A 15,878-nucleotide genomic window follows, 5' to 3' on the forward strand; every position below is an offset into this window, starting at 1 on the left:
AAATTATTTGATACCTGTCTTTCTCTGCCTGGCTTATTGCACTGAGCATAATACCCTCCAGCTCCATCCATGTTGTTGCAAATGGTTAGATTTCTTTTGTTTTTATGTCTAAATAATATTCCATTGTTTATATGTACAACATCTTCTTTATCTATTCATCTACTGATGGACATTTAGGTTGTATCCAAATCTTGGCTATTGTAAATAGTGCCGCAATAAACATAGGGGTGCATATGTCTTTTTTAATCCGGAATCTTGTTTTCTTTGGGTAAATTCCTAGGAGTGGAATTCCTGGGTCAAATGGTATTTCTATTTTTAGTATTTTGATGAACGTCCATACTGCTTTCCACAATGGTTGAACTAATTTACATTCCTACAGCAGTGCAGGAGGGTTCCCCTTTCAACACATCCTCACCAGCAGGGGTTGCAGGCAGTCGGTGCAGGTGCCTTCCTGGAGGGAAGAGCTCTTTCCTGCTTCCTAGCTGCAGTGCCTGCCTCCACTGCCAGGCCAGTGGGCTGAGCGTGTAGGGAACAGCCTCTGCATTATGCCCCTGTAGCTGCCGTAGGTGAGGCCACCCTCTTGCTGGCTTGGTGCAATGGCTGGGGCATCTGTTTTGCAAACTGGTGCTGGCCTGGAGGAAGGAGCAGTAGGCTGCATATGGCAGCAGGGGGCCTCAGCACTGCGTTGCCAGCCAGGAGGATGGAGCACATGAAGCTCCTGAAAGTGCCCCACCTGCTGGGCTGAGTGTGCTGGGACAACTTTGTTCACCTGTCCTTTCTCCCGAGCAGCAAGCTCTGTGTAATCCTTGCCCCTTTAGCCCTCTCGCTGTTGAGAAGTCTTTCAAAGTGCCCACCTTTCTTTTGTCCCAGCAGGGCCATTTGTGGGTACTTGCTCTCCACAAGCAGCTGGAATATCAGTCTCTCCAAGTATTCTGCCTGTCTTTGCTTTTCAGCCCTTCTAATCTCAGGGCACCATGCAATGTGGGTTCATGCTCCCGGAGCAGATCTCCAGGAGTGGGTGCTCAGCAGTCCTGGGCTTCTACTCTCTCCCTGCTCCGTTTCTCTTCCTCCTGCCTGTGAGCTGCAGTGGGGGGAGGGCTTGGGTTCTACCAGATCATGGCTTTGCTACTTTACCCTTTTCCGTGAGTTCTTCTCTGTTCCCCAGATGTAGGCAGCCTGTCGTAGTCTGCTTTAGGGTCACTCTTTCAGGATTAGTTGTATTTGCTGTATTTTCATGTTATATGCGGTTTTCGGAGGAGGTGTCTGCCTCCCTTCTCATGTCGCCAGCTTGTTTAATCCCCCATGTAAATATATTAAGAGTAGATAATGTTATAAAGATAGACTGAGACCATATTGTAGAAGCCTTGGAAGACATGAGGAGGAATTTTTATTTAATTTAGTAAGCGATTTGAAGACACTAAGATGTTTTAACCAAGAAATTCTAGGTTAATCTAAAATGCACTTAAGAAAATGTATTTGACAGCAATACTAAGATGGATTAAAGTGAAAAGAGGTCATGTGGGACAATGGTTAAGAAACTCTGAGTTCTTAGTTATAATCTGAAAAGGAGGACAGATTTAATGTATTATCTTTTTCCAGAAAGGAAGACGAGAACTGTAGGTAGACAGTTTTAGGAGTGAAGTGGTAATTATAATACCAACAGCTGTTGTAGATATTGTAGTAACTTTTGTTAAAATCTTTAATTATAAAATAAAACAGATTCAGAAACATAGAAGAAATGAATTGTTAGATTATCTCCTTGAATCCTCACACCAATCCTATTAATTATATAATAATAGTGTTATCCATATTGTAGAGATTTGACCAGATCCGCTATCTAATCATTGTTGGAGCCAGGATTTCAACTCAGGCTGTTTAACTCAAATCCTTTGTGCTTGGTTTAAAAAAAGTAGGGGGGAGATGGGGGGGCTGATCCTTGGAGCTGTCCAACCGCTCTTTTGGCTGCCTTATGAAATAGTAAGCTGGAAATGTTCATCATAGAAAATCTGAATGATCATCGTAAGGGAAGTCTTTAAAGGGATTCCTACACTTGAGAGTAGTTGGACCAAGAAAACTTAATGTTTCTTCCAAGTATTTAGATTTCTCAATATCCTCTAGAGGAAGGTAATTTAGAGTACAAATAATGAAAATGGAAATTATTTCTGCCCAGACATAATAAATGTGTTTTATGCACAAACAGTCTCCAAATGTAACTATTTTTTCTTCTGCTTAGTCACTGTTTCCTCTTAAAGTTCTGCATGGAAAGGATGATAGCAAAATTCCATAGTATTTGCACATTGCTTTGTAGAAACAAATATTTAAAAGGTGTAAAAACACACTACTATGTTTAAGTACCTCTCTTTAAAAAAATGGTACAAGATATGTTTAGTGTTTTTTGATTTCAAATCTTAACTGTTTGAAAATAGTTAATTAGACTGGCCTAGTTGCTAAGCTATAATTACTTATAACAGCTTGCCATTTACTTCATCATCTATTAGAGGCATGATCCATCCCTTTTAAAATAGTGCCAGTGATAAAAGGCAGTAACATCTAGGAATTATCATTTTAATATCCTTGTTCTAATCAATTTATATTTTATGAACATACATCTGAGTTGAATTTTCTTTTAAAGTATTTCTAATCAGTAGTCTTTTATTAAATAGCAAGTTTAGTTTGTCGTTGCTTTTATCCCCCTTTAAATAGAACCACCTCACATCAATGGATCTGAAGAACCTGTAGAGATATCAGTGATTGTCAACAATCCACTTGAACTTAACTGCATTGCTTCTGGAATCCCAGCTCCTAAAATTACCTGGATGAAAGACGGACGGCCCCTTCCACAGATAAATCAGGTGCAAACTCTCGGAGGAGGAGAGGTTCTTCAAATATCTAGCGCTCAGGTACGTGTCCAAGTTCATGCACTTATTCTACACTAGGTTAAACTCACTTGCTAATATATGAGTAATGTTGGAGAAATTACGTCTTTAAATCCAAATGTATCCCAGATCTCTGTAACTTTAGCAAGTTACCTGCAGAAGAACCTGAAGATGGGCTCTGATATGCATAATGGGGTCGGCACAAGGTAACATGACTAAAGGGAAGGAGCAGAAGCACCGTATTAGACTCAGAAGATCCCTTCATATTAATTTTTGCGAGTTTTCCTAGTGCTCTCGTAGGATACCGTTTCCTAAAACTCTTAATTTGTGCCATAGAGCCCTTTACAGAACTGGCCAAAAACAAACCAACATACACATGAATGATGCCTCAAAGAGCACTTTAGTCTCCAAAATGAATGAGCAAACGTGAAACTCTGAGGAGACAAAGTTTCAAACATTAATCAGTTCCATAAAAATGACTCTTCGTTTAGTTGGCGTTCAAGGAAATTCATCTGAAATGTGAATATATTAAAAAGAAGTATGTCTGGAATGTCTTCCTGCACAATCTTCTGTCCTACTAACAAGGCAAACCTGATATTACAGATATTCTCCGCCTGTGCCTAATGCCCTCATCTGTGAACTGGGGATAAAAATGGTACTACCACCTAATTCCTGCACTTGGGGATTTAACGAAATCATCTAATGTGATGTGCTTGGATTGGTGCTATAGGTAGTGATGCTTAAATAAAGTTGATAGAACTGTTGTCACTACTGCTATTGCTATTGTTATAATTAATCATCATTCCTTTAAAAATAGAATAACTTATTTCATTATGGTTAGTGTGCATTTTCCCTGAGGAAAGAGAGCTTCACAAAGAGAGCTAAGGATTATAACCTGTTCACTGTGTCAGTCCTCTAAAATGAACTAGAAAACATGAAAATCTGAAGAGCTGAAACAATTTCAAACCTGGAAATGTGATAGAACTCCGGGCTCTGTCACACCCGTGGGGCATTGCCCTTATTCCAGGCTACACATCCTGAACAGGCATGGAGAGATTAAGGACACACATGCCAAGTGTTTACCACTGCTCAGTGATGGAGCCAGATCTCCATCCTGCGTCTGGCTCAAAATCTAACCGGTGGAACTTGGCACATTTTTTGTTTCTAACATCAAGGAGAGCACACCTTCCATTCTGCTCATGTCTCCCAGCAAACATTGCAGTAACTCAGAGAGAACTCGGGTTAAACTATCAAGCCACTTACTGAATCAGAACCCTCAGTATTATATCAACAGACAAAAAAGGAAGAAAAAGAATTGTGTAACCCAAAAAGACAGGAAATGTGTGGGATAGAATCATAAATATGAAAGAATAGCAGTCAATAAAGCTTAAAAGGGAGATTATGGCCACATCACAGTAGGTCTTAAATGGAAGAATGAAAAGTGGGGTTATAATAAAATAAGACAAAAGCCCATAGAATGCTAAATGATGACCCACATGTTCTAGTTATTTTGGAGAATGAAGCATAATGCGTAAGACATATATGTCTCAACCTTCAAGAAATTTCCAGCTGTCTGGGGAAAATAAAACTGCACGTACGAAAAAAATAGGAAAAAAACAACAAGAAAACCATTTAAGACATTATAAAAGTGGAAAACTAAATATCATCAAGTCTCAAGACTGATGTTGGTTCTTCCGCTGCTCTGTTTTCATAGCATTTTGTACCTTCCTCTATTATACCACATGCTACATTATATCTTACTTACCTGAACTTTGTTTGTGCATGCACAACAGACATGTAACTTATTATGCCTAGCACATAAAAGATGCTTTGCAAATTCCGAATTGTGTGGTAGCGATCCTAAAACATCTTCCCTCAAATGCTAATTCTGTGATTTTTTTTTTCCAAAGGAGGAAAATTCTGTGACCAAGTAGATTTGGAAAACTTTAAATACTGTGCATTCCTCTTCTGTGTGAGCCATAATGCATGTCCACAACACAAAAATCTTTCTGTAAAGAAATTTGATTCACTATAATTTTTCAAACATCCTATTAATAGAACACACATTAGAAAAAGTCTCTACAAGTAATAGCTATGGGTATCCAGAAGGGCACAAATTGTCAGAAATAATTATTGGAGGAGGCAAGATTTAAGAGTAGTCATGAATGACGGTTTGAGTCTGGCTAAGTCAAGACACATGGAGAGGGCAATATTAACTGGGAGTAAACTGAGGTGGTCTTAACGAGTTGACATATAGAGGTTTATATGATGAGAAATTCAGCAATTGTTCTCTAGACAATGGTACATCATTTTGAATTCTTAATTGAGGGAGTATGTGAATATTAATTAGGCTCTTAATTGAGGGACTATTTTTCTGAAGTTGTATATAAGTATTTTTCCAAACATCCTTGTCTTAAATTTTTTCAAAGGAGTTTGTGCAACCTACCAAGAAATTTTTCCATAATTTATAAAGTCAGTTTTGAATGTAAGAATTTAAAAATTCCCAATATTCTGGGAATGCTCAAGTAGTAAAATAAATGAAAACAGAATTTTTCTACTTTTTTAAAGTACATTTTCCAGAGAATTAAGATAATCTCAGAGTATACTTTATGCATACAAAAGCATGGCTATGTATGTACAAAGTCACACATGTGAATGAAGACTAACACCTCCAGTGGAAACTAATATTAAAGAAATGTTTTCTGCACATAACAGTAGTTATTGCTGTCAGTCTGACCCTATTTATTACCAAATTACAGAGTATATCCTTTTGTTTCACTATATCAAAGGTGAGATTCAAAATGTGGTATTAACGTACTTTATTAAATAACCTGATATTTTATTTTTTAACAAATGTATTTAATTTTCTTCATGTGGATGCCAACTGAACTTTCCAGTCCACAATAAACCCATAAATACTTATTTCTTCAATAAACTTTGAGTATCTAATCTGCCATGGAAGGTGCTAAGTCCTATACATGCCTGTCTTTTCTGAGATCATTAAATATACCTAACATGCAAAGATTTTGAGATCAAATACCAAACCCTGTCAAAGCATAGATGTATGAAGAATAGAGATGCCAAGCAATGCTTAATATCAAAGTAATAATCATAAACATTAAAAGTTAATTAAATTTTAATTATTGTGCTATCTTAATGATATCTTGCTTCTTGTGAGACTTTGCTATTCATTCTAGTGGATAGTTATTTTTTTTTTGCCAAAACCACCATGTTAACATTGCATAATTCACTTTTTTGGATTTTGTAGGTAGAAGATACAGGAAGATATACATGTCTGGCATCCAGTCCTGCAGGAGATGATGATAAAGAATATTTAGTGAGAGTGCTCGGTAAATTTCGCAAAACATCCTGCAGTCTATCATACACTAAGACCTTATTAAAAGCAATAATTTGTGAAACATGGGGCAATTCAATAGGACATCTTAATACATGTTTATGCTGTAGGAAATATGTATTTTGAAAATCTGATATTTACATTTGATTAACCAGGTGCTTTTCGGAAATAATTCAGTGGAGTTTTCGAGTTATTTGTTTTGCTCCTGCACAAATAATTCATATTCATTGTTTTAAAAATCAGAGTATAAAGTGTGATAAAATAAAAATCATCCATAATCTTACCACATAAACATAAGACTTTTTTTCATATAAATGTGTTTTGTTACAGAAATGTGATCATACAGCATGTAGTATTAAACTTGTTTTTCATATCACTTAACAATATAGCAAACCTAATTCCCTTAATCATTTTATTTTCATAAATTTCTGTAAATGTACCTGTTTGATTACACATACATATTAAAGGCTTTTGAAATTTACTGCCAAATTACCTTCTAGAAAACTCTAGCCAATACTATTTTGACATAGAAATGGGAATTACTCTTTATTGAGAGGAACCTTTCAGAAACTAAACAGAAGGTACTTATTTTATCCTTATAGCCTAAATGACTAGGCAGTGAAAATTGTCTGGGATTTATGTGACCCCTCCCAACACCAGCCCTACACACAAATTAGACCTGCCATTAATTGACATGCAAATTCTGTATATGAGTCACAGAAAAAAAAATACACTTCTGAATATTAAGAACAATGTATACATCTGTATATTATGATGTTGAGACCATGATGTAGAAATTTTAAAATCTGATGTTCAGAGAAAACCATTACCAAGTACAGACCATAGACAAGAAATCCCTTTTTTGTGTGCCTTTGTTTCTCTACATGTGAAATGCTGATAATAATGTGACAATATCACTTATTCTGTCTCTCATGTAACTATTCGAAGAATTTCATTGCTTAAAGTATGTGAAAGTACTGAGTAGGTTTAAAAAAAATCCACTCTTTGTAATCATTTGTACTATAAATTGAATGAATGATATTTTAAATTTATGCCTCTTATTTCATAAAGCAGAAGCAATATTTATTGAACACCTATGATAATTCAGATCACTTTACATCTCATTTACTGAAAGCCTTTGGTGTATTTGTTCTCATACCTAGTGCCCCCTAATATTGCGGGAACTGGTGAGTCCCAGGATTTCACTGTGTTACAGAACAGACAGCTGACATTGGAATGCAAATCAGATGCTGTACCCCCACCTGTCATCACTTGGCTCAAAAATGAAGAACGGTTACAGGTAAATCTTGCCAAGTTCCACAGATTCATTTTAAGAAAAAAAATATATAACAAATCAGCTGTAGCCTCTTTGTAAGTGGACAAAACCAAACAACATCAGGTTTCAATTACGTAGCATTGCAGCGGTGGGCACAAGGTCCCTTAATCAAGCCACCTTCTTTCATCAACCTTTGCTGGGGTCAAAAGACAGGTATTTTGATTCAGACACTCTGTAAATTGGCCCAAGTAGGTACCTCCTGAAGCCTGTGAATTAAAGTTGGATTTGAAACAAAGCTATTTCTTTACTTGGGAGGTAAGAAACCATCACAGTCTCAAAGGAACTAACCTGCCCTGCCAAGTTTCTAAGTCAAACCTACTGACTTTTCCTGGTCTCAGTTTGGACCTCAGGAGTGACCCCAAGCATCTGTGCAATATCCTTGGATACCAAGAGTCTAAAACTAGACCATGAATCTAAAACTAGAATCCTTGAACACAGTTACTGGCTCTCTAAACCTTCCCTTACTCAGGTGGTTACCTATCTGCTATCACAGAGTGTCACCGCCCAGGATCTAAAGCAGCCTTTAATGGTTGGCACAAAGCCTTGACTTTGGATGTTCTGATTGTTCTTATCCTTTTTTCTTCTTCCTTTATTCATCTTCATCCTGTTAGTATAACAGTGGTTCACTGTGTCTAATTAAAAAGGAGACTGTAGCCCCTAACACTTAAGGCAGAGAGACTTCCACCACCACAAAACCACACTGACCACTACAGTCAGAGAGACTGAACTCTTACTTACATGCTTAATCATCATGCATATCACCTAACCCTCCTGGGCCTCAATTTCTGTATTTATTGTATGCCTACTATAATGCTAGGCCGTATGATTGCTACTGAGTGTAGCCTTGACCCTCAAGATGCTCCCAGATTATTTGAAAAGACACAGAAGTAAATCAAAGATTACAGAATAGCTACTACTCATAAACGTCTAGCATTTTATGGAAATAGAGGGGAGAAGCAAGAAACCTAGACTGAAGGGTAAGGAACAGCCAGGGGAGCCTCCTGGAAAAGGTGCGTTTAGTTTTAAATGATGGGTAGATGTTGGATGAGAAAGAAGAAAAGGATGCCAGTCATTGGTAATGGCACATACAAAGCCATTATAGGGAAAGACGTGCATTTGAGCAAGTGAGAGTAGCTTGGTATGGTTGGCATAGACCTTGATTAAAATCCTTTGATGATTCCCCACAGATTTCAGGATTCAGGTTAAACCTTCCATCTTAGCTCACAAGGTGTCCTTCATACTCTGACTTTTCCTCCGTAGTCTCCTCTCCCATGTGTATTTCACTCTAGACCATTAGGTGTTCAGATAGGGACTAAATGAATGTTGATGATGGAGAAGTTCAGGCTAATTCCTGATCTGACCAAGAAACATCAGTACCTGGACAGGGTAAGTTTAAAAGTTATGACATAAAGATGAGTTCAGCTGTAGATATTTTGAGTTAAGAATTACCTCTATATTATCCAAGTGGAGATTCTAAAAAGCACTAAGAAATTTGGGTCCCTATTTCATCAAAAACATCTTTAATTTTATCATCCTTAGTTATTTACCTATAACCTGTTGTTGAATCCATTGGTCTGTGTGAGGTTGACCTAGAAAGCACACAGTGTGAGAAAACCTATAAATAAAAATAACACCTGAGGCCACACTGACGATTACAATGTGCGTGAAGGGCAAAGAGAACTAGGATGAGACTGAGAGGGAGGACTCAGAGAGTCAGGATGAAATATCGGAGACCCCAGTGTCCTGAAAACCAAGGAGAAGAAAGGCAACAGTTAAGAGTCCGTGTTAAGATCCAAATCGAGTTGTGGCCATTGGCTTTGGCAATACACAGAAGTGTCTGAAGGTCTGAGTGATGGTCCTTCAGTAGAGTGATCAAAGTAGAGAATAGGTTACATTTTGTGGGGAAGTCTTAAGATGAGGAAGTGGAAGTACTTATGACTATTCTTTAAATATAATAGTGATTTGTATATATTTATTTACTGAAAGAGAAGATACAGGAGAGATAAAGAAAAGTCCATAGAACAAAGTATGTTGGATGGGGAAGGAGCAAGACCCTGGTCACAGGTGGAGAGATTAGCTTTGGACAGAAGGGCTGACCTTTTTCCACCAAGATGGGAAAATAGACAGGAGGGTTGCATTTATACTTAAGGTGTTAGGAGGAGAGAACTGAAGGCACAGGGCTTTGATTTTCTCAGTGGAGCAGGAAGCAAAGTCATGCACTGAGAATGAGTTTCTAAGGAAAGAAGTCAAATTTGGAAAAATCCCTTGGGGGTGCAAATGGGAAGAGAACCAGAGAAAATTGTAGTGAGAATAAGTTAGCAGGACTTACTAATGTTCATGGATGAATAAGAATCAACTCTGAAATATTTTATTAGCCTAAAACCCTGCTGTACCTATATAAAATCAAAAATTAGGATATGTCTTATAGAACTTACCATATATGCTCAAGAAAAGACATATTCTCATCAGATGTAATAAAATTTTATCACTAATAAATTTTATCACCTATAGCAATGAAAGCCCTGGAGAAAATACATGAACTTTTCATTAGAAATATATCTATGTAGGGCAGAACCCATATGGTAGAAAAAATTTTTTGTGGTCTCTTCCAGCAATGGGTCCATCTGAGATGCAACCAGAAGATATCATTTTTTGATGCTATGTGACATTTTTTAATGATTATGAACATCATGTATTTTAATATATATATACAAAATTATTTGTTTACATCTATTTGGATTTAATAACAGAGATGAGGTTTCATTGTCTCAATATTTTAATAATTCTGGTCCCATGACTGAACACAAAGTAAATGCTCAACAAATATTTGTAGTCTAAAATCATTTATTTACTTATTTTTAAAATGTTTAAAGATAATTGTTGCCTATAAGTTAACCAAAGTTAATTTATTAGTCAGGAAGCCTTCAGCTCTAAGTGACAGAATTCAAACTTAAACCAACTTAAGTGGGAAAACAAAAAGGTGTTTATTATCTACAATAATTGGTAAACTTAGGCATACTACATTCTGAGGCTCTAATCATGTAGTCAAGCATTTGTATCCTTTCTTTGAATCTCAGCTCTGCTTGCTTTGGTTTAGATCCAGAACAAGCTGTCCCCACATTGTGATAAGACTGCCCACCAAGCTTATGTCATCCTTACTACCTGTGACTCCAATAAAAAGAACATGCCTTACTCCCCCGTGCTTCCAACATAGTCCTGTAGGGGGCTCTGCTGGACCCAGTTTGAGTCACTGCCCATCCTTGAGTGGGTCATGTGGCCAGAACTAAGAGGTGGCTTTGCCTTAACCACACTCACAGAAATAGTTCCCAAGGGTTAAATATCAGGATAACAGTTGGGGGAGCAGACAAATCATTCTGGGAGACAGGCACACACAGGTCACTAAAGTTCCTTTTTGATGTACTAAAATAGTATTTTATTTTATTCTTTTTTCCTGACATTTTAATGGTATGTTGTGCTTGTTGAATCCAGCCAACACCTCGAGTCCGAATCCTATCTGGAGGGAGATATTTGCAAATTAATAATGCAGATCTAAGTGATACAGCCAATTATACCTGTGTTGCCAGCAACATTGCAGGAAAGATGACAAGAGAATTTATTCTCACTGTGAATGGTAAGAAAAATGAATTATTGTCTCACAATGTAAACATTTAGCCAAGGGCATTCAAAGAGGTGATAGTATTTTTATTTTTTATGAGCAGACTAAATTAATTGTTCTGGTTATCTTATTTCCTTTAAAAGAGACAGCATGTAGTATTTGTATTATAGCTATATTCAAACTAACTTGATATGAAAAGAAGTAATTAAAGATACATTATTCTATCTTAAAGGATAATATATATCTAATCATTATCAGCATATTGATGTTTTGTGTCACTCAGCTCAGAGCCACTGAGGAAGTTAAAACACTAGATCTCCAGATGACCAGTGATCCATTATTTAATTCACCTTTACTGATATTAGTGTTTGAGTATATTTGTGCTGTAAAGAGACTTCCATGGGACTATAATTTTTTCAGACAAAACTAAACACTAAAATTTGCCAAATTTCAGAAAGATAATACAGACTTTTCCCCTAAACAGTCCCTTTGGCTTTTTAATATATGAAACCTTACAGGATATTGGGTGACCCACAAAACTAATACCTCTAATACTAAAATTAAAATTCAAGTTTTCTATTCCCATATGACCTCAATGATTAATAAAATACATGCTCTGAGACTTGCATGATTAATCACAGATGTGCTTCTCGTTAAAACAGCCCACTTTCTGTTCTTTATTTAAAGTGAAGTTGTTCCAGTGTTAACATTCTTTGACCATTATTTGGCCAAAGAGAAATAAGAAATATCATCTTTAATTTGCATCAGACCAGAGCTCATTTTTATTCAAGCTTCTCATAGAAAGCCAGATTTCACACACCATGTCAGGAATTTAAAATCCCTTCCCCCCATCTACTGTTTCTTTTTAAACACAAAATATCTTAAGTAAGACTTTAGGAATTAAACCGCAATTCTATTTATACTAACTTGAACTGGCTGTAGACAAAGCTATATGTCAGACTCAAAGCTCACCTTGTATTACCTCATTGGAGTCAGTTCAGGCTATGTTATTAATATAAATAAAGTTGTCCACGTGCATCTCTTCTACAGTTCCTCCAAACATAAAGAATGGCCCCCAGGGGCTTGTCATTCACTTAAATAAGTCAACGGTATTGGAATGTTTTGCTGAAGGCGTGCCAACCCCAAGGATAACGTGGAGAAAGGATGGAGCTGTCCTATCTGGGAATCATGCAAGGTAACAATTCTGGAAAAGGATGAAAAATAGTGTAAGAACTGAAATACAAATCCCGAAATCTTTTTTCCAATGCATTATTTTGGCCTGGTTATATTTAGAAGTAGTCTCCCCATCTTAATATAAGAAGCAAAATATAGTATTTTAAAAGGATAATTGTCAAGGTTTATGTCCAAAGAGTAATGATGATAATCCATTCAAGCCCATGTGCAACATACCTTTGTCAGAATATCCTTTTTCTCCACCAAGGGTATTGTAAATTTCTAAAGCAGTAAAGATACTAAAAATGAATTTAGCTAAGTCTTTAAAAATGCTTTCAGTCCAAATGTGAATACTCAGAAAAGGCTGATTCAGGGACTTCACTTGTGATCTTTCCTGTAGATACTCCATCTTGGAAAACGGATTCCTTCACATTCAGTCGGCGCTCATCACTGATGCAGGGCGGTATTTGTGTATGGCTACCAATGCTGCTGGAACAGACCGCAGGAGAATAGATTTAGAAGTCCATGGTAAATATACTTTTAGGAACAACATCTAATCTTTGGGTCAAATCTTCTTTAATAGCCTAAACCAGTTAGGTCAGAAAGACCTTGGTATCCAGGGCTATTTAAATGTATCACCCTATATTATAAACAGTTAAGACCCATGTTTTTTTCTTATTATAGATGCAAACACACTATTTAACGCAACACTATTTAATACACAGAACCTTATTGTATTCCTAACTACGTGGCATATTACCAGTGATTAATTTCAATTTGGCAGAAGTGCTTCAAAGAACATACTATTTGCTGACTATGTTTCCCTCTTATCTGTTAACTTTCTTTTAGTCCCTCCATCTATTGCTCTGGGTCCCACCAATGTAACTGTAACAGTAAATGTCCAAACTACTCTGGCTTGTGAGGCTACTGGGATACCCAAACCATCAATCAGCTGGAGAAAAAATGGGCAACTTCTTAATGTGGATCAAAATCAAAATTCATACAGGTAAGGCAATAATTTTATTAAAAATTCCCACTTGCAATTTAGAAACAAGTTTTTCAAAGCAATCAGCATTTTAACTCTATCCATGGGGACAGCAAATATATAAAGTATGAAGAATTATCTAGTATGTAAAGAATATATTTTTTTCTTAATATGGAATTCATTTTTCAACCTAAAATCTTTTCTGAATTATAGGTGCACATTTTCTCCCTATAAACCCTGTGGATGACTGTCAGTGAGATCCACAGGATGAGATTCCTATTCTGCTTTATATTATTTAGCACCTCTTGGAATTGTATAAAGACAAAAGATGAAAACATCATTTTGGTATAAAAGAAAATGATTCTGTAAAGCTATTGCAAACTTCAGTTGTAGAATAAAAATAAAATTTTATACCTTGAAATACAACTGAGGTATTTGGCACCATGTGTGGGGAGGAAAAACACATTCACCAATTTTTTACATTCCTCCAGCTTTACTGGCTTAGTTTATAATATGACAATCTAAGTTTTTAAAGACTAACCTTTAAGTCACCAGGGATTTCTGATGCTTTGTATAAGCATCGTTTCTCTCACCTCAATTAGGTTAATAGACGTCTTATCAAAGGATTTTCCATAATACTAAAAACAAATGTTCTAGATCTGCTTTGAAAAAAATCAATTGTCATATACCAGGAAATATGAAACTAAGAGTGTTTCACTTAAAATCTTATTGCTTCAATCTTTTTCTCACCCTTTTAATCTTCTGGCGTTGGAAGTTTAGTGACTTAAAGATATAAATTATGTAGAAAATGTACAATGCCCTTGAACAAAAAAGCATGTTAAATTTGTTCTTATTAAATCATTTCCATTCTATCAGTGCACAGTTTGAAGTCAGAAAATAGATATTCTTTTTTAGATGTACTTTGAATAGTGTATGTGCATTTACTAAACCTCCTAAACATTTGAAGTGATCCAGATCACTTTAGTTATGTATTGTTAGGAATTAAGAAAAAAACTTACTGATATACGTACAGTGCGTCTCCAAGGTATCCAGATCACATAAGGAGATGTGTGAAGTAGGGAAAGGAATAAAACAGACTTGTAGTCACCCATCTGCCAATGGAAATAAGCAAATATCAACCTGCTAAGTTATTGTGAAATTTAGAAATAATCTGTGTGAAGCGTTTGAGATAGTGCCAGGAATCTGTTCAATGCTCAATAAACAGTGGCTATCATCAGTATGCTCATTTCACTGTATTTCACCTAGGAAAGTTTGGCCGATCATGACAGAAGCATTCACAAAATGCAACATTCCCTCTTCAGACAATCCTTCCACCCAGCTGCTTCCCAGAAATGTCGGGGTTGAGGGCCTATTAACCCACTATCTTATAAACAAGTCTGTTACGTGAAGTATCAGAAAGACAATGTTCATTTGGACATGAGGGGGGTTCCAGCTCCCTCAGTTGACAGTATGGTACCATGTTGAACCAACTGGACACATTCATGAGAATGAGTATATAGGATCTCACTGCTTTGCAATCTCTCTTCTAGACTCCTTTCTTCAGGTTCACTAGTAATTATTTCCCCTTCTGTGGACGACACTGCAACCTATGAGTGCATGGTGACAAATGACGCCGGAGAGGATAAGAGAACCATGGATCTCACTGTCGAAGGTAGAATTGGCTTAGTATGTGGATTGAAAGTTATTATAATGATATCATTTCCTCATCATTCCACTGCTTGACAAGAGAGCTTCCCTTTCACTTACCTAACATCCACTTTCATTGTACAAAGAGGAAGATGTGTGACGGAGCTTTGGAAATCTCTAAGGGCTGGAAACGTGTAGTTTTCTTTCATTTTGTTGTTCTTTTAGTTCCACCTTCCATAGCTGATGAGCCTACCAACTTCCTAGTAACCACACATGCCCCCACGGTAATTACCTGCACCGCTTCAGGAGTTCCATTTCCCTCCATTCACTGGATGAAAAATGGTATAAGACTGCTTCCCAGAGGAGATGGCTATAGAATTCTATCTTCAGGTAAGACCAAATTCATTGATTACATGTTTATTGATTGGAGTAATTATTAATGGATGGCTTTACCTGGCCGTTTGTTACACCAAAATTAAAGAATAAAATACATCTGCATTCCTGGACCTATGCAACTAGGAAAAATGCAGTTATAGTGGGAAAGGGATCTAGGAAAAGAAGGGAAAAACCGGTCTTGAGATAAAATAATATCTAAGACTGATCTGAACAGAATAAGCACAATCACTGGGACTTTATGTCTTGACTAAACCCAAGGTTTAATAAATTTACTGGTTGCCTTCGAGTGAACCACACTTCTTCATGGGCCAAACACAATGTCCATTCATTTAACCAACATTTATTGCCTGAAACACACTCCACTAAATTTCTGAGGACATAAAACTTTAGACAGCATTCTTGTTTTCAAGGTTTTTTATAATTTAGCAGGTAAGGCTATGATAGGTAATTTTTTATGGTGGTAGTAATTTTTATAAAATTTATAACTTTTTAAA

The 15,878-nt window shown here is 36.6% G+C and overlaps 1 protein-coding gene across 8 annotated transcripts in view; it reads left to right on the plus strand.

Moving 5' to 3' along the window:
* Nucleotides 1-15,878, plus strand: part of HMCN1 (hemicentin 1) — a 416,593-nt gene that overhangs the window by 341,289 nt on the left and 59,426 nt on the right. For all 8 annotated transcript variants that reach the window (XR_012122845.1, XR_012122846.1, XM_073216906.1 and 5 more), the window contains 9 exons: nucleotides 2,704-2,900; nucleotides 6,145-6,226; nucleotides 7,395-7,531; nucleotides 11,057-11,198; nucleotides 12,234-12,378; nucleotides 12,757-12,884; nucleotides 13,206-13,362; nucleotides 14,892-15,013; nucleotides 15,214-15,378. Coding sequence is in view for 6 of the 8 variants with exons in the window: in XM_073216906.1 (XP_073073007.1) it covers nucleotides 2,704-2,900; nucleotides 6,145-6,226; nucleotides 7,395-7,531; nucleotides 11,057-11,198; nucleotides 12,234-12,378; nucleotides 12,757-12,884; nucleotides 13,206-13,362; nucleotides 14,892-15,013; nucleotides 15,214-15,378 (1,275 nt within the window). In the remaining 2 variants the exon portion in view is untranslated. The remainder of the gene's footprint in view (nucleotides 1-2,703; nucleotides 2,901-6,144; nucleotides 6,227-7,394; nucleotides 7,532-11,056; nucleotides 11,199-12,233; nucleotides 12,379-12,756; nucleotides 12,885-13,205; nucleotides 13,363-14,891; nucleotides 15,014-15,213; nucleotides 15,379-15,878) is intronic.

Source organism: Manis javanica, chromosome 11 (genome assembly GCF_040802235.1).
Source record: "Manis javanica isolate MJ-LG chromosome 11, MJ_LKY, whole genome shotgun sequence".
Taxonomy (NCBI): Eukaryota; Metazoa; Chordata; class Mammalia; order Pholidota; family Manidae; genus Manis; species Manis javanica.